This window comes from Dendropsophus ebraccatus, chromosome 8, assembly GCF_027789765.1.
Source record: "Dendropsophus ebraccatus isolate aDenEbr1 chromosome 8, aDenEbr1.pat, whole genome shotgun sequence".
Lineage (NCBI taxonomy): Eukaryota > Metazoa > Chordata > Amphibia > Anura > Hylidae > Dendropsophus > Dendropsophus ebraccatus.
Window position 1 is genome coordinate 15,438,777 of NC_091461.1, and position 27,598 is coordinate 15,466,374.

Below are 27,598 nucleotides of genomic sequence, written 5' to 3' on the forward strand. Positions count from 1 at the left end.
CCTTGTATTATTCTGTTATTAGGCACAAATACAGGTCACCTCTTATAGGTCTGCCAGTAGTGTAGGAGCTATAGGCAGCGCAGGGCTGTATCTGGGGTGTAGCTTATGCATAGGGGCCTTTGAAATAATTACATTACAGTAATACAGACCTGTTATGCTGAGGGGGGTTATGGGATTCTGAATTAAATACTGTATTGTAAATGGGAAATAATAAGGATAGGGGTCTCTATTATAAAGAGGGTCTCTTGCTTTGGAGGACCCATCATTATGCAAAAAGTTTATTGATTTCAATGTAATACTTAATTTCACCTGTGGCGGCGCTGCAGAGAAACTGAAGACTTGCTACTGTCTTTCTAAAAAAGCACCACCTGGCTGCGTGTGGTATTATAGTTCAGCGCCATTCACTTCAATGAGACTGACCTGCAAAATCGCATCCAAACTGAGGACAGGAGGGGTGCTGTTTCTGAAAGAAAGTGGCTATTGTTTTCTAAGCCTAGATAACCCCTTTAAATAGGTATACCAGGACATACACCAGGGGTAGGGAACCTTGGCTCTCCAGCTGTTGCAAAACTACCACTCCCATCATGTATGGACAGCCAAAGCCTTAGCTTTGGATGTCCATACATGATGGGAGTTGCAGTTTTACAACAGCTGGAGAGCCAAGGTTCCCTACCCCTGACTTACACATTGATGATAGTCATCAACATTAAGGGGTTACATATTTCAACACCTCTGCTTGCTTTTAGGAGCCGCTCCAGGGGATGTCGACCTTCTACCCCCATCAAGCCCGACATACAACTGGACCCATAGCCTTCCCATACAGGATACACAAGACAGTAGCCCGGTCTTTTGGTTTAATGGTTCTCAATCAGTGGAGGTTCCTCCTGGGCGGTTACCTGCAGGGGGCGGAGCCGCAGATCACCTGACTCTCTCTTTCTGGCTGAAACATGCCGGGGGCAGCGGAGGGAAGAGCGGAAAGGAGGAGGAGGTGCTGCTATGTAACACTGTGCAGAATGGTGAGTGTATAAGGAAGTCCTGAGGGTCTACAAGGGATTATTGTTAGGGTCCATTTACACAGAAAGATTATCTGACAGATTATCTGCCAAAGATTTGAAGCCAAGGCCAGAAACAGACTATAAACAGAGATCAGGTCATAAAGGAAAGCCTGAGATTTCTCCTCTTTTCAAATCCATTTCTGGCTTTGGCTTCAAATCTTTGGCAGATAATCTTTCTGTGTAAATGGACCCTAAAGCCTTCTTTTACGCCTCCTCTTTCTCGTAGACGGCAGCTTCTCGCACTACACCCTGGCCGTGCACGGCTGTCGCATCTCCTTCCTCTATTGGTCCCTCCTGGACAGCGCTCACCCTGTCAAGTTCCTTTGGAAGCTGGAACAGGTAAGTGTATAGAACCCCGTGCAGCCGGGGGTGGAAGAGGTTTTATATTATGCAGTGATGGAATAACGGGGATTAGATTCCCATGACACAGCCTGGTCCTCCCTAACATCATCACACAACATAAGCCTTTAAGTGTACAAAAATACTCTGTGCTGCTGTGGTCACCCTGCTCCTTTGATTCTGTAATCCTTAGTTTGCTACCTCCCTCTGGCCTGTATTCTCCTCTTCACAGCGCAGCACAACGCTGCCTGGTCCTAACTAACATCATCACACAAAATCAGCACATTTCCTGAAATACTCTGTGCTGCTGAAGCTAGCCTGCTCCTTAAATTACACAGTCCCTAGTCCATTGCCTTCTATTGGTCACACAACTGCCCGTCACATACATCCCTGTCCTCATGACATGAGTGAACTGCACCCCACAAGATCAGTACTCTGTTCTCCTGAAATGCTCTGTGCTGCTACACAATTCTCAGCCTGTGGGTGCATACAAGATTTGCACAGTAGTCGTCTGCAATACTCTGTACTGCTAAGGGAACTATGATCCTTCTACTTTAATTTTCAGTCTGTGTCTGTATCTCCCTCCCCACGAGTGCAGAAGTCACCTCCTCTTTCATCAAGATCACAGTTTTCCTGAAATGCTCTGTGCTGCTGAGAAACTCTGATGCTTCCATTATTTACAGGAGTTGTTTACAAAAAAAAAGTCTTCTTTCAAATCAACTGGTGCCACAAAGTGCCAAATATTTGTAATTTACTTCTATTAAAAATGATCAAGTCTTCCAGTACTTATCAGCCGCTGTATGTGGTGTATTCTTTCCAGTCTGACACAGTGCTCTCTGCTGCCACCTCTGTCCATGTCAGGAACTGTCCAGAGCAGCAGCAAATCCCCATAGAAAACCTTTTCTGCTCTCCAGACTGGAAAGAATACACCATTTCCTGCAGGACATTCAGCAGCTGATAAGTACTGGAAGACTGGAGATTTTTTTTTTTAATGGAAATAAATTACAAATCTCTGGCACTTTCTGGCACCAGTTGATTTGAAAGAATTTTTTCCTGGTTAACAACCCCTTCAATTTCGAAGTGTAAAGGTCACACACATATCTCCTGAAACACTCTGTGCTGCTCCCAGCTTAGACACACCTTACTGATGGGATAAAGTGTTACTTCCTTCTGCTATAACTCAGGGTTCTCCTCCGACGTCTCTTTTGTACATGTCTGTATAGATCTCAGCATCTTCTGGGCACATATAAATATTTATGAGCTGTAATGAAACGATGAATATTCCATGTAGCGTCAGGGGCCGCACATGCCAGGAAGGATCGGGGATAAAGGAATGTGACAAGACAGATGGGGAGGAAGGAGGCTCCTTAGGACTGATCTGACAATTACATAATATCCTTCCAGTATAGATAGAAAACCAAAGTCCCCATGACTGCTCTCCCTGGCACATCATCAGCAGAGTGATTGTAATCATACGTATGTAGCTAACACTGAGCCAGTACTATTTCTACCACCACAGGATGTGGTAGGCATGCAATTTAAAGGGGTTGTCCACTTTGGATTATAATGTTTTGCTACCCAAAACAATTCTTCTGGTGCCAGAAAGCAGCTTGTAATTTACTTCTATTAAAAAATCTGAAGTCTTCCAGTACTTATCAGCTGCTGTGTGTCCTGCAGGAAGTAGTGTATTCTCTCCAGTCTGGAGAGCAGGAGATTTTTTTTCTATGGGGATTTACTACTGCTCTGGAAAGTTCCTAACATGGACAGAGGTGGCAGCAGAGAGCACTGTGTCAGACTGGAAGGGATACACCTCTTCCTGCAGGACATACAGCAGATGATAAGTGCTGGAAGACTCGAGATTTTTTTATAGAAGTAAATTACAAATATTTGGCACTTTCTAGCACCAGTTGATTTGAAAGGATTTTTTTCTTGGCGAACTACCCCTTTAAAAGGGTTTATCCAGGATTAGTAAAAAAAATAGTTGCTTTCTTTCCAGAAACAGCACCCCCGTTGTTCTCAGTTTGGGTGTGGTATTGCAGCTCTGTCCCACTGAAGTGAATGAAGCCGAGTCGTAATACCACACACACCTGAGGGGGGGACAGGGGGCTCTTTTTGGATGCTTTGTTTTTATAATTCTGTATAATCACTGGGTGATCAGCTGTGAACTCAGCAGCAAGTGTTTAAAGGGGTTAGAAAAGGCACAGCTACTTTCTTACAAAAACAGCGCCACCCCTGTCGTCAGGTTGTGTGCGGTATTATAATTCAGCTCAATTGACTTCCATAGAATTGAGCTGAAAAACCAAACTGAGGAGTGGTGCTGTTCCTGAAAGAAAGCGGCCATGTAATTCTAACCCTTGATAACCCCTTTAATTTGAGAGAGAGTGACACTATTTGTGACTGCTCTCTACTCAAGAGACCCCTTAAAGGGTATTAAAAGTTGGGTTCTAAGCCAAAGAGCACCTGTAAGTGATAGCAGCTTTCTGCATACTCTATGGCAGGGGTAGGGAAGCTTTAGCTTTGGCTGTCCAGGCATGATGGGAGTTGTAGTTTTGCAACCGCTAAAGAGCCATGGTTCCCTACCCCTGCATATGGGTTGAAATCCTTCCAATCTCTGCAGATGCTTTAAAGTGTCACTGTCATTTTTTTATTCTTATTTTTTATTTTTGCAGAAATCAATAGTCCAAGCGATTTTAAGAAACGGTGTAATTGGGTTTATTAGGCAAATATGCCATTATCTGCATTCACATCTCTTATCCACTGCTCATTATCAGGAAATCTCAACTCTTTTACATCAGTTGGGCCCTGTGTAACCTATGGAGAGGGGAGGAGGGAGATTGGTCGGCAGCAGAGAGCAGAGAACAAAGGATTACACAGTGGGAGCTGTATGAAAGCCAGTATTCAGAGGTCAGCCCTGACTTTAGAGGAGATAGCCCGGTAATGTAGCTGTAAATTAACTCTTTGTTGTCCTGTTTTGGTGCCTCATCTCCCTCCACCCCTCCCCTCTCCATAAGAGAACCATGAAGACAGGGGGGAGAGCTTCAAACTGCTTTTTCATGATAAAAATGCATTTTTCAGCTAATAAACCCAATTACAAAGTTTCTTAAAATCGCCTGGACTATTGATTTCTGTAACAAAAATTTAAACAACAGTGACACTTTAAGTTGCATCTATTGGGCAACGCAGCATTTGCTAACATGTGGCTCTCAAGCTTTTGCAAGACTACAACTCCCAGCATGCCTGGACAGCTAGAGAGCTTCATGTTGGGGAACACTGGGGTAATGCAATGGCATACATGGTGCAGTTACTAATAGTCTGACATTCTGGAAGGAACATTTGCAGATGAGAACACTTCTGTATGATCAGCCATGATATCTAATCTGTAATGGAGTGGTTGGTGGAGAACCTGTGTCCCTCCAGCTGTTGTAAAACTACGATACCCATCATGCCTGGACAGCTTAAGCCTTGCTGTCCGGGAATGTTGGGAGTTGTAGTTTTGCAGCAGCTCCGGAGGCGTCCGGTCCTCCATCACTGCTGTAATGAATTGCTCCTCCATACTTGCTTACTTCTCTCTTCTTGTCTCACCCTCCTCCTTCGTCTTCCTATGACATCTCTTCTTCCTTCATTCTCCCCTTGTCCACAGTCTCTGTTCCTATGTACTTTGTATAGCAGAAGAGGCACCGGCCCGGGGGCACAGTGACTTTGGTGCCTCTTCTGTGCCTCATTAGGTTCATATGTAGTCATCAGAATCCAGAAGAAGGAAATGTGGGCCGCGCAGCATTTGTAGGTGTGGGGGAGGAGATGGATGGGAGAAGCCTGGCATGTTGCTATGCCACCTGCTCACAGCATGGATCCCCGTCCCCACACTCCACTTTCCTACATTTTGGCCTATATTCTCTTAGTGGCTATTGTATCAGCTTGCTTCCCGTTCTCTAGTCCTCTTATACTGACCGGTGGTTCCCTCTCTTTAGACTGTGACAACTCAGATATCCTGCATTACTAGTCCTTTTATCTACACTTCATGGTCCCTACTGATCCCTTCTTCCTTTATTTCTGCTTGTATCTTCTAGTTCCTTTCTTATACGATTTATTCCTTGGTTTTATCCCTTCTTCTATCATATGTACTCATCTCACCCCTTCTCTCATAGGCTTCTCTTCTCTTACCAGCTCAAAGGTCATCTTCATCTTACCTATTTATGTCATCTCCTCCACTGACCTACTTGTCCATCCTCTCCTCCATTTTCTCCAGCCATTCCTCTTTTTTTCTTACCTACATTCCAATGGTTGTCTTTTCCTTTCTATATCCTTTACTTCCCCATTCAGTCCCCCTGGCCAGATCCTCCATTGCCTCCTGACCTTCCCATCTCTCTTATCTACACTTTACTCATCTCCACCTTGCCTCCTCATTATCTTTTCTCTTCTCCTAACCTTCTCATCTTCTCTCCTTACTACTCATCCATATCCACCTTTACTCATAGTCTTCTCTTCTCCTTACCCACTCATCTCCTTCTCTTACTACTCTTCCATCTTCACCTTACCTCCTTATCCCTCATCTTCTCCTAACCTACTCGCCTCCTCCCCTTTCTCCTGACCCATCCTCTCCACCTTCTCCAGTCATCTCTACTTTCCTCCTTACATATTAATCCTTCACTCGTCCATTCTACTTCAGCTTTATTTCTCCTAACCTCATCTTCTCTTCTTACTACTCATCCATCTTAACCTTACCTCCTCATTGTCTTCTCTTCTCCTAACCTACTCATCCATCTTCACCTTACCTCTTAATTACTTATCTTCTCCTAACCTAATTCCGCCCCCCTTACTACTCATCCTTACTTCCTCATTGTATTCTCTTCTCCTTACCTACTCATTCATCTTTACCTTACCTCCTCATTGTATTCTCTTCTCCTTACCTACTCATCCATCTTTACCTTACTTCCTCATTGTATTCTCTTCTCCTTACCTACTCATCCATCTTTACCTTACCTCCTCATTGTATTCTCTTCTCCTTACCTACTCATCCATCTTCACCTTACCTCCTCATTGTATTCTCTTCTCCTTACCTACACAAATCCTCCCCTTACTACTCATCCATCTTCACCTTAACTCCTTATTACATATCTTCTCCTAAACTAATGCCCCCCCCTTACTACTCATCCATCTTTACCTCACCTCCTCATTGCCTTATCTTCTCCTAAACTACTCACCTCCTCCCCTTACTTTTCATTCAACCTCTCCACCTTCTCCAGTCATCTCTACTTTTCTCTCTACCATTAATCCTTTACTCGTCCACTCTACTTCTCAACAAATCCCTAATTTCTCCTTATCTCTTTTCCTAACCTATTCCTCCATCTTCTCCAGTCCTTCTTCCTCTTTACCTCCTTACTAACTGCTACTTACTCCTTACTGTATCCTCCACCTTCCCATTCTGCCCGCTTCCCTTCCTCATCTTATTTCTTCTCCTAACCTCCCCATCTCTTTCTCTTACGTACTCACCCAACACCTTCTCCAGCCGTCTCCCTTCTCTCCTTACCCACTTACATTATTTCTGTCTCTTCTGTAGTTCCTGTAACCTCCCATTCTCAGCCTTCTTTCTTAACCTTCCCATCTCTTCTCTCCACATTACCCACCTCATTCCCGCTACTCATCTCCTCCCTTTACCTACTTCTCCACCTTCATCTCTTCCTCCTAGTTATCTGTTCGCTGCACCTACTAATTCCTTCACAATCACATTCTGTCATCTTTTCCATCTTCTCCTTTCTCCTCTCCTAACCCACTCATCTCTTTCCCTGAGCCACTCCACATCTGTTAGTCATCTCTTTGTGTCCTTTCCTACTATCCTCTTCTCTCTATCATCCTACCCTTCTTATCTCATTCCTTCTCTTCTAACCTCCTCCTGTCCTCCCCTTACTACTCATCCATCCCCTCCTCCCCTTACTACTCATCCATCCTCTCCTCCCCTTACTACTCATCCATCCTCTCCTCCCCTTACTACTCATCCATCCTCTCCTCCCCTTACTACTCATCCATCCTCTCCTCCCCTTACTACTCATCCATCCTCTCTTCCCCTTACTTCTCATCCATCCTCTCCTACCCTTACTACTCATCCATCCTCTCCTCCCCTTACTACTCATCCATCCTCTCCTCCCCTTACTACTCATCCATCCTCTACTCCTTCTCCATCTCTCTCTTCTTCTTCTTACTTACTAGTTCTTCCTTCCTCATTACTAGCTCCTTCTCTCTCCCATCCTATACTCCTGTCTATCTTGTCCCTATCTTCTCCTCACTTAATCATTCCTTCTCCTCTTATACGTTTCCCTTCTACCCTTCCTACTCATTACTTCTTCTTACCTTTCCATCCTTCCTTCTCACCTTCTTTAGATGACTTCTCCTCCTTACCCACTAGTCTCCCCCCTTGCCTCTCCTGTCCTCCTTTCCTGCTATTCCTAGTCTCTTCTTACCCACTTGACCCTTAGCTTTATCCAGACTGGGTTTCTATGCTACCATTTTGCAAATAACCAACTTTTGATCATATATAACACCATGAATCTGGTGATTCCCCTTCCCTGGTCTACACACGTTGGCCGCCATCATAGGTCCTGTCTGGTAATATAGAATTTTACTTGCAAAATAGTAGCCCTTCCCCACGGCTCCTTTATACCTCTCCCCTCTTCATGTCCTTCTCTCTTATCCAGCATTACGATCTTTCCTTCGACCTCTTTGCTTGCCTGTATTCTCGTTGTATGATTGCCATTTACACCACGTTCCTATTACCTACATCTTAATTTCGGTGTGTATTTCTTAGGTTTGTGATGTGGAATGGCATCACTACGCTCTGAGTCTGGAGTTCCCCACCGTGGCTCTGTATGTGGACGGGGTGACGTACGACCCGGCACTCATGCATGATAATGGAGCCCTTACACCTCCCAAACGCCAGGCCAGGATGATGATAGGTGGCTGCTGGACGGGTAAGTGATAGAAAGAAATATGATGAGACCTCATGGAGGATAGGAGAAGAACTCATCAATGAAAAGTGGGAGCAAACAGTGGTGGATGGGGGCAACTACATCGGTCTGACAAGATCTTCACCTTTCTCTTGTATATATCCATTATTGCCCATAATCTAACCAACTAGTTCTGTCTGTCTTTGCCTATTCGTCCCACTTTACTAACCTATCCAACCTGGACCACATCTTGTGACCTGTAAACGTACCCATACCCAAAATCTATAGAATCCATCCCAGGCCCAAACCACCCACGTCATAGTGTAAAATCCTAATGAAAATTATTATTGTATAATGGAGTCAATTTGATATAGTATCGCTGCTAGCATAAACTTGTGTTGGTTTCTTTTAACAGATGAGAAGATTTCGGTCAAAGTGAATGATGGTGAAACATCAAGGACATCAGGTACTGTTCACACTTCACACAACAAACCTGTAATATTAGGCAGGTCCCCAGGAGAACATCCATAAAATTCAGTCTTTGTGCACTAGAAATGATGACTTTAAGTCGTATAATAACACTATAGGGTCATTTTAGTCTTGTAACTATACCCCCCCCCCCCCATTGAATGCTATGGAAATACCAAAAGATGGTTCTGTTACCATTGTGGTCACCCATGGTTTTCAATGAGGGCCATGTTAGTTGTTGTTCTCCAGTTGGTCACTTGTTGGTGGTCACTGTATATGGGGTCCCAGGCATTGTGCATTAGTCTTGTAAAACACCTATTGGGCACTCACCCTATAGTAATATGTTGGAGAAACATTAGCTAGCCCGTATAGGGCACACCTTGCTCTTTATAATATCTCCGACCTTCTATTCCTCTCAGGCTCCACTGTTAGTCGGTTCCTACGTGGTTACGTCTCCGGCCTATCCCTCCGCCTGGGCCCTGTGGACTCTCGGGAAGTGATTGAGTGTCTGTACGCCTGTAAGGAAGGCCTCCAATACACTGACTTTGACAGTCTGGGGAAAGGAATGAAGGTAATGTGTTATGACTTATTTCCGTGTATACAAAGTCTATCATTCTAGTATGGGTCAGCTCTGTGCACAGTCAGTATACACACAGTCAGTATACAACCCTGTTCACATTACTCCTCAGGTCCACGTCAATCCTGCGCAGTCACAACTGAGTCTTGAAGGGGACGATGCCCTGTCCTTCAGCCGAGCCCTGCAGCATGTGGAGTATCTCAACTCTCTACAGTTTCCAACACCGGGAGTGAGACCCCTTAAACTGCAGACAACAGTGAGGTGGGTGCTGCCAGGCCAGGTTGGGGCCCAGTGTCATTAGATCATGTGGCCATCTGACTGTTCTCTATGATATAATATAGTGTTGTACTCATGGATGCTGCACGGTTGGATTGGGCCATCATCGTACGCGTGGAACATGAGATGGACCTTAATCTCAACAGCAGAGTCCATGAGGTCCAACATAGAACCTCTCTGTATCTTATACCTCCTGTGTACTCATGCCCTAAGTGCCTCAGTCTCTTTCTCCAGGTGTCTCACTGATGAAGGATGTCTCACGGTGCCAGATCTGGATGGCTACCTAGTGGTGCTGCAACCCGATGCTCCACAAGTCCAACTAGCCGGGTCCCCTAGAGCGGCACACCCTGTATCTGACTTTCAGGGACCACTTGGTGTCCCCATATTCCCAGACCTGAGGATCACCTGCACCGTTTCTCATAATTTATCTCCCAAGTTGGAAAGGGCTCCGCGATCAGGTGGGTGACATGTCAGTTCCTATCCTATAGACTCCTGAAGAAATCTATAAATTTGCACTGCTTTCCAACCATTCAGCCACTGCTTGCTGACAGATTCCCTTCTTATTTTTTTTGGGTGGGATCCTGGACTACCAGGCCCCAGATTATTCTGTATAAGTTAAAGGGGTATTTTTTTTCTTTTAAATCAAATGGTGTCAGAAAGTTATACAGATTTGAAATTTACTTCTGTTTAAAAAAAATCCCTAGTCTTCCAGTATTTATCAGCTGCTGTATGTCCTGCAGGAAGTGATGTATTCTTTCCAGTCTAACACAGTGCTCTCTGCTGCCACCTCTGTCCATGTCAGGAACTGTCCAGAGCAGTAGTAAATCCCTATAGAAAATGTTCCTGTTGTGCACAGAGGCGGCAGCAAAGAGCACTGTGTCAGACTGGAAAGAATACACCATTTCCTATAGCACATACAGTAGCTGATAAGTACTGTAAGACTGGAGAATTTTGAATAAAGGTAAATTACAAATCTATATAACTTTCTGAAACCAGTTGATGTGAAAGAAATTTTTTTTTTTTTGCTGGTGTACCCCTTTAAGCTTAAATTGGTTATCCCAAGATGAAAAAAATGTATCCCCTATTCACAGGATAGGGGATATCTAGGTAATTGGTGGGGGTCCAACTGCTGGGTCCCACCATAATCCCAAAAACAGAGGTCAATTTTTGCTGAGTGAATGGAGAGACAGTTCACATGCTTTGCCACCCCTCTATTCATTCTCTATGGGACTTCCAAACCTAGTTAAACTTCAATTCACTGACAGCAAGCTGTGGTACTGACATAGATGAGGATCTGCAGACCTATTTTTTATACAGTTGTTAAGCTGTAAGTACATGAAATCTGATTTAGCCCTTGTTTCTCCATCCTCCTCCTCGGTGTATCTAGATGTGCAGTCCCCTGACGGCATAGAGTGCGCCCTGGAGAGGTGTGAGATCGGAGTGGTGGGCGAGGACATGAATCCTGAATACGAGAGCCTGTCCCTAGATGTCTCTTCTGCATGGCAGCGTGGGCTAGAGACCGAGAATAGCTCCCGGAGCCTGAGAATTACAGGTAATGGGTTCCCCTAAAATAAAATTAGATATCGGTATCAAAAACATAGAAGAGCTGAGCTGTGTGTCTTATCCAGGTGTACAGAATGTAGCAGTATACGAGGATATCCTCCGCAGCGTCAGCTACCGCACAGGGGCCCAGGCCACATTATATGCTCGGAAATTCCATGTATCCTGCAGTGAGATGAATGGAAGATATATAAGCAACCAGCTATATACTGAGGTATGTACAGAATTACAGCACTTCCTGGATTGCAACTACTATAATACTGCTCTTATATACAAGAATATAACTACTATAATACTGCTCCTGTATACAAGAATATAACTACTATAATACTGCTTCTATATACAAGAATATAACTACTATAATACTGCTCCTATATACAAGAATATAACTACTATAATACTGCTCCTATATACAGGAATATAACTACTATAATACTGCCCCCTATATACAAGAATATAACTACTATAATACCGCTCCTATATACAAGAATATAACTACTATAATACTGCTCCTATATACAAGAATATAACTACTATAATACTGCTCCAATATACAGGGATATACCTACTATAATACTGCTCCTATATACAAGAATATAACTACTATAATACTGCTCCTATATACAAGAATATAACTACTATAATACTGCTCCCTATAAACAAGAATATAACTACTATAATACTGCTCTTATATACAAGAATATAACTACTATAATACTGCTCCTATATACAGGGATATAACTACTATAATACTGCTCTTATATACAAGAATATAACTACTATAATACTGCTCCTGTATACAAGAATATAACTACTATAATACTGCTTCTATATACAAGAATATAACTACTATAATACTGCTCCTATATACAAGAATATAACTACTATAATACTGCTCCTATATACAGGAATATAACTACTATAATACTGCCCCCTATATACAAGAATATAACTACTATAATACCGCTCCTATATACAAGAATATAACTACTATAATACTGCTCCTATATACAAGAATATAACTACTATAATACTGCTCCAATATACAGGGATATACCTACTATAATACTGCTCCTATATACAAGAATATAACTACTATAATACTGCTCCTATATACAGGAATATAACTACTATAATACTGCCCCCTATATACAAGAATATAACTACTATAATACCGCTCCTATATACAAGAATATAACTACTATAATACTGCTCCTATATACAAGAATATAACTACTATAATACTGCTCCAATATACAGGGATATACCTACTATAATACTGCTCCTATATACAAGAATATAACTACTATAATACTGCCCCCTATATACAAGAATATAACTACTATAATACTGCTCCTATATACAAGAATATAACTACTATAATACTGCTCCTATATACAAGAATATAACTACTATAATACTGCTCCTATATACAGGAATATAACTACTATAATACTGTCTCCTATATACAAGAAAATAACTACTATAATACTGCTCCTATATACAGGAATATAACTACTATAATACTGCTCCTATATAAGGAGTATAACTACTATAATACTGCTCCTATATACAAGACTATAACTACTATAATACTGCTCCCAATATACAAGAATATAACTACTATAATACTGCTCCTATATACAGGAATATAACTACTATAATACTGCTCCTATATACAAGACTATAACTACTATAATACTGCTCCCGATATACAAGAATATAACTACTATAATACTGCTCCTATATACAGGAATATAACTACTATAATACTGCTCTCATATACAGGAATATAACTACTATAATACAGCAATATAACAGGAGGTGGAGTTTCGATTTATACATGTATCTGGATGTAGCAGTGCTGCAGGGTAAAGCATGGGTAAAGTCTGAAGCTGTACAGATATAGAAGTTGCATTAGATGCAGTATCAGCCTATGTATCAGGAGGTGGATTTCAGACTAGGACAGACGCCAGCAGAGAGTGTATCTTGCAGTTTTATTAATGTACATGTGGTGTCTATTACTTTTCTCAGGGAGATCTTGAAATCGGCTCCTAACACCTGTAACAATTTCTTGCATTGTGCTGCGGTATTATACGGTGTCACGGCCTATTACCTGTAATATATCCTCAGTAAGGAGATTTATACAGGCGCAGGTGGAGCACTGGGTACAGATATTGCACAGCACAATGACATGTTGCAGATCCTGTGAAAATAGCGCCCCCTCTGTCTTGGATTGCTGACAACACTGCAAGGCTATTGCCTCTATCTGGTTACGATACAAGCCTAAATGCTGGGAGTTGTAGTTTTGAAACAGCTGGAGGGCCGCAGGTTGGGGATCATTGCTGTACTGTAGCTTCATATTGAGACATCGCCATCTGCTGGTAGTCAGGGGTATTGCCTCTGCTCATTGATGATCTGGATGGAATCTCTCCCTGCAGCTTGACGTGTTACACGGGATTCACGCCGTCTCCCCCAGTCACCTCCTATCCGCTCAGCAGTTTATCCACAATGTACACCAGGCCCCTGCGGAGTTATCTGGCCATGCACTGGTCAGCGCCAATCGCAGCTCAGGTTGGTGCCGGAGAATTGCACACAGGGTCCTGACCCCTGATGACCCCCATCATACCGACAATAATCTGTTCTTCTCTGCAGTGTTTCCAGGGGTCGCGATGGTCATCATCGTGGTGTGCATTGGCTTTTTGGCCCTGATTGTCACTCTGGGGCTGTCGAGAATACACAACGTGAGGCAAAGGGGTTTCGAGGGAGCAGAGTTGGAGTCGGCCAACCAACGGGACCCATTCTGGGAGGACTCCGCCATGACCATAACTGTGAACCCAATGGAGGCGAGTAGAGTAAAGCATCATCACTACATAGTGGAAGGTTCTAATATAATTTGTGCCCCAATTGTTATGGTCGTATGAAGGTTCAAATATAAGCAACTGATACATTGTAACAAACAGCAGCTACGGTAAAGTAAGAATAGCCAAGACTGGTCATTGATCAGAACAGAACGGATCTATATCAATACGTAGTCACACTAAGGTCAGTCTTAGGGCCCTATTCCACTGGACGATTATCGTTAAATCGTTCGAACCTAAACGATAATCGTTCGGTTGAAATGCAGTTAACTATTAACGACCGAACGAGAAATCGTTGATCGCTTTATAAGACCTGGACCTATTTTTATTGTTGCTCGTTCGCGAAACGTTCGCAAATCGTTTGCATTGAATAAGACGTCGTTCGGTCGTTTGCAGTAGATACAAACGGAATAGCGAAGAAAAAACGAACGCAAATACGATAAGTAACGATTATCGTTCCATGGAAATGAGTGAACGTTTTCAGGTCTTTCGCAATAGCGGTCGTTTGAGATCGTTAATCGTTAACGATTATGCAAACGATAATCGTCCGGTGGAATAGGGCCCTTAGGCTATGGTCACACATTGTATTTAGAGGCTTAGAAATATTCTTTCCTTTTTTTTTTTACTTTTTAAGTTATGCACATTTTTGTTTCAGTTTTTTTTTCCGTTTTACACATTTTATTTATATAAATCGGGTATTTGCTTGCGTATTTTTTTTCACAGCCATAATCAAGTACAGACATAGTGAAGTGTGTGGTGTTTTCCTGTGTAATTAAATGGGGAGATACAGTAGGTGTCGTATAGGTGAAAAGCTGTGAAGAAAGCTTTAGGCTTGAATGTATTTGCATGAAAAGATACTGAAAAATGACAAGCAAAGACCTGATTTGCATAGAGCATGTGGAGATATGGCAAAAACAGCTGTAAAATAAACAAAAATGTGCATGAAATCGCTCTAAATGCTATAAAAAGTGATTGAAATTAATTTTGCCTATAAATAAAAGTGTACTATGGAGTCAGTCAGTATTTTTAGACAAAACCATTAATGGACCCAAAACACAGAATAAAGCAGCTTCACACAAGTGTATTATGGCCAAAAGTCCTGGCCTGACCACATGGTTAGTACCACATAGTTACTGTAAAATATACAGTATATTACAAACATACTTTAAAAAAATAAAAGCCAACATACACAGTCCAGTATTACCCCATATAGTGATTATATAGTGGTACCAGTTCCACACAGAAGCTTTGCACACGGAATGAGTGATTACAGTACAGTTACATTCAGTGATTTACAGAGGGTATCTTCCTCTATAGTATTAGGCGGGGTTCACACTGCGTTTTTGCAGTCTGTTTAACGGATCCGTTTTTAAATGGTTACTTTTAATGTACACAAAAACTTGGTCAACCATGTTTTTGTGTATGCAGAAAAAAAAAACGTATCCATTTTGATCCTTTTTTATAATGGAAGTCAACGGAAAAACTGATCTAAACAGATTGCACAGAATTGCATCCGTTGTGTTTTTCTTTTACATAAAACGTATAGGTTAAACGGACAGCAAAAACGCAGTGTGAACCCAGCCGTAAGGCCCTTTTACACCAAACAATTATCGTGCATGATGTCGGCTGATCCTTATCTTTTAATATTGAAAAAACGACAAAGATAATGAGGGTCTGCTGGCCGTCGCTCTGTGTAATAGGAGCAGTAGCAGCAGATCGCTGCTATCTACTATGGGCTTGCCGGACGATCTAAAGATTGTCTGGGGAGCCCCCCATGCAGCTCCCCACGCACGTTGTAATATACTATACATGTAACATACATACGTTGGCCCGTGTAATATCGCCAGCAGTGAGCCGGAATCGCTGATCTGACAAGTTGCTCCTCCAGATCGGCCCGTGTAATAGGGGCTTTACTTTCTTTCCTGTATAGTATTAGGCCTCCTCTCAGCCTTCTATAGTATTAGCTCCCTTTCGCCCTGTATAGAATTCGGCCCCTCTCTGCCACCTGTATAGTGTTTGGCCCCTTTATTTGTCTCCTGTATAGTTTTATGCCTCCTGTATAGTATTTGGCCCCTCCATGTCCTCCCCATGTAGTCCAGGGTCCTCCTCTCTAATATGACGCCCCTCTATGCTCCTGCTGAGTCTTTATCTTCTACCCATCACAGACCCCTTCATGCAGCTCAGCATAGTGACATTAACCTATGTATCGGGCTGCATGAACAAGCGACATCGATGTCATCCTGCATCACTGTATGTGACCCCGGCCATAGGGGGTATTCTGTCATGGGTAGCGTTGTCATGGAGACTGTGTGTGGACTATTAATGGATGACACACCTGAATCCAAACAAGTTCTCCATGACAACTCTGCACCTGAGACATATTGTCATCTGCTTCTCTCAGTAGTGCAGCCTCAGGCTTTGGGCCTGTACCTATAACTGATCCTCTCTAAGCCTACAAGTAAGATATTGGGAATCGGTTTTCACATTAGTGATGCACCTCATGGGGCCTTGTTCCCGGATTCCATAGTGATTGTCTCCTCTCTCTCCTTTCTAGTCTCTGCAGTCTCGTGGTTTGGTCCCGGCACAGAATTCATCCGTCTCGGAGAAGGAGGACCCAGAGGAGGAGAAGCGTTGAGGGTCATCTCTTTTGACAGCCGTGCATCTGTGTACTTCTTGCTTATGTGTCATCCCCACCATCGTCTGGTGTGTATGCCACATCCTGACACAACTGTGCGGTGCGTGCCACTTCTGACTGCGCTCTTGTGCTACTTCTCCGACACTCAAAGCGACGAGTGCAACACACAGACACTCAGCCTGGGACATGTCCCACCGACTTCTCCTCTCTCTGGAGTGTGTGTCACAGCCTGGCTGTCTCTTGAAGAGTGCCACCCACCCTGATGCTGGCTGGGTTGTGTATTACGTCCACAACGTCTGTCATTCCGGATGCCTCCCCACCCCCATACGTTTACGTCATCATTTCTCAGGGGAAAACTCGCCGCCTCCTCTCCTCCATTCCGTGTTTGTAATCGTTTCATGTGATGTTTTTACATTAGATCCCTGAGAGGCTGCTACCGATTCCCTTCTGGCCATATCAGCCCCCAACTCAATATCGGGGTTCAGCTTCACTCTAACCAGAGACTAAAGTACTGAGAGAGTACGGGAAACGTCCACAAAGATGGCCGATAACCCACAGACATAATGGCCCAACGCCGCTCGTCTCGCCAACCTAAAAATGTTTTTATTTCCCATCCGGACCTCTCCTTTTGTTGCTATTTAAAGTGTTACCCCCTCCCTGTCTCCCCCACCCTCCACCTCGTTCACGTCTCTGCCCCTGTGAAGGGGGTGCTCGGATAATGGGGGTCACGACAATGAATGAAATAACACTGATTTCTGGTATAAATATATATAAAACTATATATAAAAAATATATAGACAACACAAAGGCTCCGGCTGGGTTTAGTTTGTGTGTTTTGTTTTTTTTAATAAAGGCTACACATAATAATACTTAGCAACTACCTCAGGTCATCATAACTCAGGATCAGTAATGTATGTACACTGTGACCTCACCAGCAGAATAGTGAGTGCAGCTCTGGGGTATAATACAGGATGTAACTCAGGATCAGTAATGTATGTACACTGTGACCCCACCAGCAGAATAGTGAGTGCAGCTTTGGGCTGGGTTCACACTACGTATATTTGAGGCTGTATGTTTGAGGCTGTATAGCAACCAAAACCAGGAGTGGATTAAAAACACAGAAAGGATCTGTTCACACAATGATGTAATTGAGTGGATGGCCGCCATTTAATGGCAAATATTTGCTGTTATTTTAAAACAACGGCTGTTATATTGAAATAATGGCCGTTATTTACTGTTATATGGCGGCCATCCACTCAATTACAACATTGTGTGAACAGATCCTTTCTGTGTTTTCAATCCACTCCTGGTTTTGGTTGCTATGAGGACCTGACTTGAGGACCAAATACTGCCTGAAATGTACGTAGTGTGAACATAGCCTTGGGGTATAATACAGGATGTAACTCAGGATCAGTAATGTATGTACACAGTGACCCCACCAGCAGAATAGTGAGTGCAGCTCTGGAGTATAATAATCACTATATAACTAGACACTTGCCTTTGGGGAGTCTTTGAAAGCTGGGTGACAACCCCAATGGGTACTTTAGCATTGCCTCAACACTGTTGTCATCCAGCTTTACATATGGATAGAGAATTAAAGGAAAACACCGGCCAAAACATATTTTTTAATATGTTATAACTTAGGGAAAGTTAGACAAATTCCTAATGCACATTAATTATGGGCAATGCATATATACAGCTATTTCCCTTAATTTAGTAAATCATGGAATCTTCAAATTCTCTCAAAAACCGTGACGTCACAAATCAGTTGTAATTCCTATGGAAAGTCCAGCACTAATATATATATATATATATATATATATATGTCAATGAGTACCATTGACTTCTATATATGGTGCGCCTCCTGCTGGACACTGAACTATGGATTCAATGGATGTATATGTGTGTGCACACATATACACTGTACTACTCCTCCCATCATCTGCTCATAGTATGGGGGAGTGGTACCAGGGCTATCCCCATCACATGCACATCCCTGCCGCGGCTGACGCACTCACATGCCCTGCCGGGGACTGACTGCAGAGCTCACCGCCGCCCCAGCCTTCTGCCGACTCGTTCCCTGATGTCACCCCTGGCAGCTCGGGTGACATCAGGAAATGAGTTGCCAGGAGGCTGGGGCGGCGGTGAGCTCTGCAGTCAGTCCCTGGCAGGGCATGTGAGTGCATCAGCGGAGGCAATGTCAGTAGCGGCATCTGTGGCAGGGATGTGCATGTGATGGGGATAGACAGGGGCAGCTGGGGCTGTTTGGTAATTAGGATGGCCCTGGTACTACTCCCCCATCATCTGCTCATACTATGAGCAGATGATGGGAGTAGTAGTACAGTGTATATGTGTGCATACATAGATGTGTGTTACTTAGACATCCATTAAATCCTTAGAGTGTCCAGCACTATATATAAAAGTCAATGGTACTCATTGACTTCTATATTTAGTGCGCCCCCACTGGACAAGCCATAGGAATTGCAACTGATTTGTGATGTCACGGTTTTTGAGAGAATTTGAAGATTCCATGATCTACTAAATTAAGGGAAATAGCAGTATATGTGCATTTCCCATAATTAATGTACATTACAAATTTGTCTAACTTTCCATAAGTAATAAAATATTAAAAAATACTTTTGGCCGACGTCCTCCTTTAACCGCTCGATAACAGAAGTTCTGCTCTGCTGTGGGATTTATTATGTAGGTGTAATGGAAGCTATTCTGGTTATTACCAAGCTTTCCCTAATTCTAGTTCACGTGGGATAAGAAAAATATTGTTTCCGTTCAGAACAGCGTCACACCTAGCTAGGGGATGTATTTGGTAATGCAAGTGAGCTCTATTGAAATTAATGGGCTGCAATACTAGGCACAGCCTGCGGCCAGGTGTGGCGCTGTTTATTTTAGTGGAAAGCAGCTATGTATTACTTATCATAGGCAATGCTTTTAAAAAGAAACTAATGTCAGGTGAGAAGGCTCTAACCTCCTGCTATGATCCTGTGGGGCTGGGGCCGCTGAGAATGAAGGTAATTTTCTTACCTTCATCCTTGGTGCCATTTTCATAAAATCCTGCCTTATATTAAAGGGGATGTGTCACCTTAATTTACTTTTACTGAATAGAGTCAGATACTAAAACTTGTTCTTTTATTCTAATCTGTTTCTATTTTGTGACTATTTTATTTATTTTATTTTACACTTTGTAAATTGCTATGAGCACTGCCATCTTGCCTAAGCTGTTCTTAGTAAGATGCTTTGCAGGACTCATGGACATAGGCAACAATAGACAGACTCTGCCCCCTTGAGATGAATGTAAAAAATTACTGAGCACGCTCTGTGACCTTTGAAGGTGTTATTCCACAGGGAGCTGCTATTCTCTCTTCTATCTACTGATGTCACATGACAATGCTGTACAGATCACTTTACAGCAGCCTCCTCTTATCACCACAGATAGAACAGAAAGTCTCAGCTTAGTTTTAGCCACAGTGGTGAGAATGAAAACTGCAAGATCTCAGGATTATTGTATAATATAGATTTAAAAAAAAAATGATAAAATGTCACCTAAAATTCTAAAAACATATGTTTAACACGCTACGCTTAAGGCGCTACTGTCACTTTAAACTTTTGTCATGTCTCACACGCTTAAAAAGTTTTAGGGTCAACGGGAGAGATTTATTAAACATGGTGTAAAGTGAAACTGGCTCAGTCGCCCCCGGCAACCAATCAGATTTCACCTTTAATTTTCCAAACAGTCTTTGAGGAATGAAAGGTGGAATCTGATTGGTTGCTAGGGGCAACTGAGCAAGTTTCACTTTACACCATATTGTATAAATACTGGGGGAGATTTATCAAACAAGTCATTTTTTATGACACATTTCCTTTAACATGTAAATTAGGCTATATTGTGCACTGGGGGTGAACTCCAGCCTTCAGCACACCAAACCGCCTAATATTAATATAATGCAGGATTTAAAATAGCGCCAAGGATGAGGGTAAGAAAACTACCTTCATTATTAGCGTCCCCGGCCTTTGGGGAACATAACAGAAGCTTACAGTCCTCTAACCTACTATTAGTTTCCCTTTAAAGAGTTGGGCTCCAAACTTTAGGAAACTTAAAGGGGTTATCCAGGGTTAGAAAAAACACAGCTACTTTCTTGCAGACACAGCACCACCCCTGTTCTCAGGTTGTGTATGGTATTACAATTCTGCTCCATTCGCTTCCATTGAACTAAGCCGCAATCCCACACCCAAACTGAGGAGAAGAGAGGCGCTGTTTCTGGAAGAAAGTCTTTTTTGATATGCATTTCTAATCTTGGATAAACCCTTTAACGGGGCTACATAACACCTCTGTCACAGGTCTGCACCAGTATGTATGGATTCTCTTCCTCCAACAGTATGCTCACCCCGGCAAGCGATCATGGAGACCTCCCTCTTGTCTATACAATCTATATCCCTGCGATGCAATTTATCATATACACAACCATTGAAATCATATATATTGCCATCTGTGCTTTGTACCCAGTACAGCTGTGTTCTAGTTACAAGACAAGCTGCATGCTGGGAGATGTAGTTTCGCAGCAGCTGGACAGTCAAGGATATAAGTGATAGCTTTCTACATTTACTATTTTTGGGAAATGTCTGTACAGAAAATATTCACATCTCACACACAGTTAAAGGGGTAGTCCACTCGGATAAAATACATGCCAAATAACTCCCCCCTCCTGGAGACCAACAATTCATTCCATACATGTTGTTACCTTTTCTGTCTCTCTTCCCCAGTTCTGCCTAAGACACAGAAAAATGTGTTTGAACTTTTCACTCAGTCTCCACTCTGATCTCCCTTCTCTCTTTCTAAATGGCTCCCTGACTGGCTTTTTCTGCACTCTGCAATGCCAGGATCAGAGGTCAAGAGACAGCCGGCCAGGGGGAGGGGGGGGAGAGGAAGCGAAGATGGAGAGAAAAGTTCACAGTTTTTTGTATCTTCAGCAGAAAGCAGCAGCTGAGAACTGGGGGAAGGAGACTGAAAAGTAATAAGTATGGAAGGAATTGTTAGTCTCCAAAAAGGGGGGGGGGGTGATTCAGCATGTGTTTTACCTGAGGGGAACACTCCTTTAAGGATTGTTTTAAGGAACTGTATAGAATAATTACAAATAAAGGATTTAATAATGGACTAAAAAAAATATACAGGAAGCGGCAGCCGGTCAGCATCTTCACATCACCCCCCAGACTTCTTCAAAGGCGGTGCAGATCTTGGCGCAGGTCAGGGCAGCGGACAGAGGATACTGACTGATGGACACAGATCGCTCCGTGAAATCTACGTCAACCTGCAAATACAAAGAAGCGTACAATAATAACAGGGAAGGACTACAACTCCCAGCCACGCTAGATACAGTGTCCGCTGTCTCTTCTGCTCCTTCCTGCCTCTGGACAGGGTGAGGATATGATGCTTATTTATTGCACAAAGAAAAGTTTTAATATTTTTCACTATTTCTGCTTGCTGTCAGTGAATGGAGAGGTTTCTATTTACAATTCTTTAAGCAAATCCTCTCCCCCTCCTGACTTCTAGCTGACTCTTCTGACACCTTACACACTTTGTACTAGCACATCTATATCCAGCAATAACATATGTCATTTATCAAGGTCTCTGTCACCTAAACACTTACCGAGCCGTGGGCGAACGCTCCGATCACAATCATCATCGGCTCGCTGGAGGGCACAAGGTCTCGCACACAGGGGACGCTCTCACCCTGGAAGGAGGTGGCGATCTTCACACAGCCCGCCGGGAGGTGATCTGTTATAGGGTTCTTAATAACCTGGTGACAATGGGGGGGGGTGGAGTTAACACATGAGCTGCAGTACCAGGCACCACCACAAGTGTATGTACAATGCTGTGTCTGTGCAAACAACAAAGAGGACTGGGCGCAGACAGATGGAGGAGAAGCCTCTCACTCCCACTCACACTATTAAGTCATGAGTGGGAGCCTGTGCAGTGATGGTGTCCCACAGGAGCTGTATGTGGGTGCAGACTGCAACTAACAGCCAAGACTGGAAATAAGGGTGGGTTCACACTACGGAATCCGCACTGATAAGTCCCGGCGGATTCCATCGCTCATTCCCGTTCGCGGTGGCACGCCTTTCCGCCGGCTCCATAGACACCATTCTATGGGCGGCCCGATTCCGCTATCTGTTGAAAGAATTGAAACGTCAATTCTTTTGGCGGAAGGTGGAATCCGCCCCACCATAGACTGGGGTCTATGGCACGGGCAGAGATGCGCGCGGCAGTGAGTGGGTACGAGCGACGGAATCCGCCGAAACTTGTCAGCGCAGATTCCGTAGTGTGAACCCACCCTAACTCTGATCTCCGCCCATTAACCCCCCAGATGCCACAGTCAAAAATCTAAGTGGTTAGACAGAGATCAGCGACTGTGCTGATGTCCATCAATAACCCCCTAAAAGCTACAGTCTGTAGTGAAAGCAAAATATAAGACTTTTTTTTTTTCCTTTTTTTTTTTTTTTTATTTCACTGTGAAATAATTTTTCGCAGCATATTTTATGGAAAAATTAAACATATCATTACAAAGGACAATTAGTGTCGCAAAAAATAATGGCTTAGTCAATTTGCTGTTTTCTGACCCTTAGAACTTTATTTTTCCACCTACAGGGCTGTTTCAGTGCTCGTCTATGCGATGTGATCTGTAGATGTTATTGGTACCATTTTATGATAGGATTTAATGACTTAATGGGGGTTATCCAGCCCTACAAAAACATGGTCACTTTCTTCCAGAGACAGCACCACTCTTGTCTCCAGGTTAGGTGTGGTTTGCAATCTAGCCCCATTCACTTCAATGGAACTGAGTTACAAAACCCGCACCCAAACTGAAGACAACAGTCTCTGGAAGGAAAGTAGAATTGGCTTAGTTGCCCCTAGCAACCGATCAGATTCCACCTTTCTGTGAGAAATGAAAAGTGGAATCTGATTGGTTGCTAGGGGCGACTGAGCCAGTTTCACTTTACACCATGATTGATAAATCTCCCCCAATAAGTTTATAATTGCTCTATTCTTATCCTTATAACACGTTTATCCTTTGGTCTATGGGGCTGGGTGAGGTGTCATTTTTTGCACCATTATCTGTAGTTTTCATCGGTAGCTTGCTTGCCTATACGCAGCTTTTTGATACATTTTAAACAATTTTGCACTTTGGCAGGTTTTTGCGCTTACTCAGTTTACGGTGTGAAATCAGGAATGTGATAACATGAGAGGATAGCAAATATGTTCACAATTTTATAAATTTTTGATAATTATGGGAAGGGACTTTTTACTTATTAAAAAAAAACTTTTTTAGTCCCCCTATGGGACCCCTATAAGCAATAACATGACTGCTCATAGAGATCAATGCAGTACATATGGTACTGCATTGATCAATGTTTTCTGTGCTTGATTGCTTCAGGTTCCTGAACGTGTATGGCTGTATCCATGTATTCCAGGCAACCTTAGGGCTTTAACCTACTTTAGCAGCTGCCACTAATCATATGCCACACACTCGGGTTTGGATGAAACTGAGCATACTCGAAGGGGTTGGCCACTTTGTAGTAAAATTGTTCAGTGTACAGTATTAGTAATTGTACTCACTGTATATACTGACAGCAGCTCCCTGTGTACTCACTGTATATACTGACAGCAGCTCCCTGTGTACTCACTGTATATACTGACAGCAGCTCCCTGTGTACTCACTGTATATACTGACAGCAGCTCCCTGTGTACCTCAGAGCTAAAATCAGACTCCCCTCCTCCAGGCTGTGGTGTCCTGCTCTGTTTTGTTTCTATCCATAAAATGGCTGACATGGAGGAGCATGTGACCCTGCCCCGCCCCCCAGTGTCCACCATAGGTATATACAGGCTCACTGGTGGACACTGGGGGGCAGGGCATGGTCACATGCTCCTCCATGTCAACCATCTCATAGAAAGAAACACCACAGAGCAGGGCAGCCCATACTGGAGCAGGGGAGTCTGATTTTGGTTCTATGTGCTGCTGTCTGTAAGTACAGTGAGTAAACAGGGAGCTGCTGTCAGTAAGTACAGTTACTAATACTGTACACTGAGCAATTTTACTATAAAGTGGCCAACCCCTTTAACTCTAATTACCAACACCGTATAATGCAGCCGAACTTATGAATACAGACGACACCGAGTGCAGGGGAGCAGTCCTCTCTATGTGTGCACTCAGTAGTCCTCAATATTCATCAGGACTCGCTTCCTCTGCTGCTCTGTATGAGATGCTCCCTTTTAGTGATGGTTTTCAGGACTCTCCAGTGAAGCAGAAAAAATATTACAATTATTATTTCAAAGCCACAAGTTTTTGGGGCTCTCTCACCTTTAAGAGTTTCTGGGGTCCATCGGCGGCTCTGACACTCAGCTTGTGCAGCAGTTGTACTAAAAAAGACAGAGAATCAAGTCTGAACGTTTTGTTCAGTGCCACAAGCAGCAAAAATCTGCAAAAATTACGCCCCATGTGAACACGGCCTAAAAGGAGACCCAGCGGGAGCATGGAAGGAATGTCTGAGGAGTCAAAATCTATTTCCACCCTCAGATCTGATCACTTCAGGCTACTGGATGTAGAAATTGATGACCAAATAAGATATATAAGCCACACACCTAAAAAAAATAATAAAGTCGGACCCTCAAAATGTATTACCACTTCAATTACTGTATATACATTATTGTGTGTAGCCAGCAGATGGAGCCAGAGTACTATGTAATCTAATACTCTTCTATGTTATCACACCGTATACTGGTGTGTAACTAGTGTGGCCCTGTGTAATCCCCTGGTTGTTGTTTCTTTGTCCGTATAATAACCAGAGATGTATGTGATTTTATATAAATAATTTTATTACATTTTTGCAATAAACATGAATTGTTTCTCTACTTGATTGTGGTGTTAATCAATTTGTAGGATATATATAAAATATATGAGCAGCTACTTACCCATCAGGCCACAGAAGCGGAGAAAGGTTCGGGGAATGCGGGTCTGGGGGTTGACCTCAATGAGAACGTTCCGCTGGGTGTGGATATAGACCTGTAATAGCCCGGCCCGGTTCAGGGGACTGTCCAGTAACATCAGCAGACTCTGAGGGGAGCAATACACACTATTATATTATATACCCGGCAGAACTATAATGGGGGAGGGGGTCTGGTATAGAGCAAGGGGCAGATTTTTTCTTATAGGATCAGTATATTGGGGGAGATTTATCAAACATGGTGTAAAGTGAAACTGGCTCAGTTGCCCCTAGCAACCAATCAGATTCCACCTTTCATTCCTCACAGACTCTTTGGAAAATGAAAGGCAGAATCTGATTGGTTGCTAGGGGCAACTGAGCCAGTTTCACTTTACACCATGTTGGATAAATCTTGGGAAATGTAGTTTTGCAACAGCTGGAGGGCTAAGGTTTCCCCATAACTGCTTTAAAGGGGTTATCCAGCGCTACAAAAACATGGACACTTTTCCCCCTATTGTTGTCTCCAGTTCAGGTGCGGTTTGCAATTAAGCTCCATTTACTTGAATGGAACCAAGTTTCAAAACCCCACCCAAACTGGAGACAACAGTAGGGGGAAAGTGGCCATGTTTTTGTAGCTCTGGATAACCCCTTAAAAGCGTCACACAACGCTATAACACAGGGATGGGGAACCTTCGGCCCTCCAGCTGTTGAAAAACTACAATTCCCATCATGCCTGGACAGCCTTTGGCTGTCCAGGCATGATGGGAATTGTAGTTTTGCAACAGCTGGAGGGCCGAAGGATCCCCGACTATGGTATATCAAAAGGCTTTCTGCTGTGTAATTGATGTAAGTTGTCATTGTGTAACAGGTGGAGACCCGCAGATTAGGGAGCACTATCCTAACAATAAAATGAGGGTCCCCTTGAAGCCAGTGACACGGTACCTGATGGGTGATGTCCGGCCGCACCTCGCCCGGGTCTCTCCCGTTCTTCACCAGGATGTTTTTATGTTGGTCACAATTTAATAATTCATAGGATTTTCCCACCTGGAACAAAAACAAGATTTTTATCAGCAATAATTTATCCCACAAGCAGCAAGTTGGACCGAAGGGCGTCTGGAAATCATGGATCCGGCCTATGTCTGCGCCATGAGACATACGTCTGCAGTATTCAATCCCAACCCTTTCAGCCGCTGAAAAACTACAACTCCCAGCATACCCTGACACCCACTGCTTGCTGGGAGTTGTAGTTATATAACAGCCGGCTATTCTTAGGTAAGAGACAATGATATACCCGCTGTCTGTATACAATGCGGTCACATACTGGCTCATGGGACTGCAGCTATAGCGCACAATGTGACAGATCACTATGAAGCTCGGCCATGTTTGTAGTCACCGTACGCATATGTATGCCATGTCTGTATATAGTATATACCATAGGGGGGGGGTGTCCTGCTTACTCAGCTGCTTCCAGACCCCCCCCCTACTGACTGCAATGGGACATGCCAGGCACATGCACAGCTGCATTCTAAAGAGATATGGGCTAAACCATTTTACTGATTGTGGGGGTTCACCCCTCACCTTAATCTGGTATAGATAATTATGTACTATGTATTACACTATAATCACTGATGACGAATTATACCAGCACAGATGCCTCTGACATGCTGATACTTGTGGTTCACCACGCACACTATATATTACCCGCACAGTCTCCAGGCTAGCTCCCTCCAGTAACACGATCAGCCTCCGGTCTTTCCGCCGCTTTATTCGGGGCTCATCCCCATCTGTATGGTTTACACTCGTGGGTTCCCTGCGCTCCGCCATGTCTGCGGCTGGAAGAGCGGATGGCAAAAGAGCGACTTCCGGTAAGGGCGCCATGTTGGGGTTGGCTGGAGAGT

The 27,598-nt window shown here is 43.4% G+C and overlaps 2 protein-coding genes across 8 annotated transcripts in view; one reads left to right on the plus strand and one right to left on the minus strand.

Annotated features, from left to right (window-relative positions):
* CLSTN3 (calsyntenin 3) overlaps window positions 1-17,501 on the plus strand; it is a 61,817-nt gene extending 44,316 nt beyond the window's left edge. For all 7 annotated transcript variants that reach the window (XM_069979879.1, XM_069979878.1, XM_069979880.1 and 4 more), the window contains 12 exons: window positions 747-1,016; window positions 1,282-1,394; window positions 8,194-8,356; window positions 8,748-8,798; window positions 9,220-9,371; window positions 9,490-9,638; window positions 9,888-10,111; window positions 11,041-11,205; window positions 11,282-11,427; window positions 13,655-13,787; window positions 13,869-14,059; window positions 16,629-17,501. In XM_069979879.1, the coding sequence (XP_069835980.1) occupies window positions 747-1,016; window positions 1,282-1,394; window positions 8,194-8,356; window positions 8,748-8,798; window positions 9,220-9,371; window positions 9,490-9,638; window positions 9,888-10,111; window positions 11,041-11,205; window positions 11,282-11,427; window positions 13,655-13,787; window positions 13,869-14,059; window positions 16,629-16,709 (1,838 nt within the window). In that variant the 3' untranslated portion in view covers window positions 16,710-17,501. The remainder of the gene's footprint in view (window positions 1-746; window positions 1,017-1,281; window positions 1,395-8,193; window positions 8,357-8,747; window positions 8,799-9,219; window positions 9,372-9,489; window positions 9,639-9,887; window positions 10,112-11,040; window positions 11,206-11,281; window positions 11,428-13,654; window positions 13,788-13,868; window positions 14,060-16,628) is intronic.
* Window positions 17,502-21,850: 4,349 nt separating this feature from the next.
* Window positions 21,851-27,593, minus strand: EMG1 (EMG1 N1-specific pseudouridine methyltransferase). The gene is made up of 6 exons (XM_069979887.1): window positions 27,402-27,593; window positions 26,643-26,744; window positions 25,690-25,831; window positions 25,079-25,137; window positions 22,370-22,519; window positions 21,851-22,030 (listed from the first exon to the last, which is right to left on the minus strand). Exons 1-6 carry the CDS (start codon window positions 27,576-27,578, stop codon window positions 21,917-21,919), a joined length of 744 nt encoding a protein of 247 aa, XP_069835988.1. The 5' UTR covers window positions 27,579-27,593; the 3' UTR covers window positions 21,851-21,916.
* Window positions 27,594-27,598: the final 5 nt, after the last annotated feature.

Coding starts and splice junctions, on each gene's coding strand:
- EMG1 (XM_069979887.1), bottom strand. CDS start 27,578: ATGGCGCCCTTACCGGAAGTCGCTCTTTTGCCATCCGCTCTTCCAGCC. Junction 26,745..27,401: donor CTAGCCTGGAGACTGTGCGG/GTAATATATAGT, acceptor TTTTTGTTCCAG/GTGGGAAAATCCTATGAATT. Junction 25,138..25,689: donor CCGCTTCTGTGGCCTGATGG/GTAAGTAGCTGC, acceptor TGTCTTTTTTAG/TACAACTGCTGCACAAGCTG.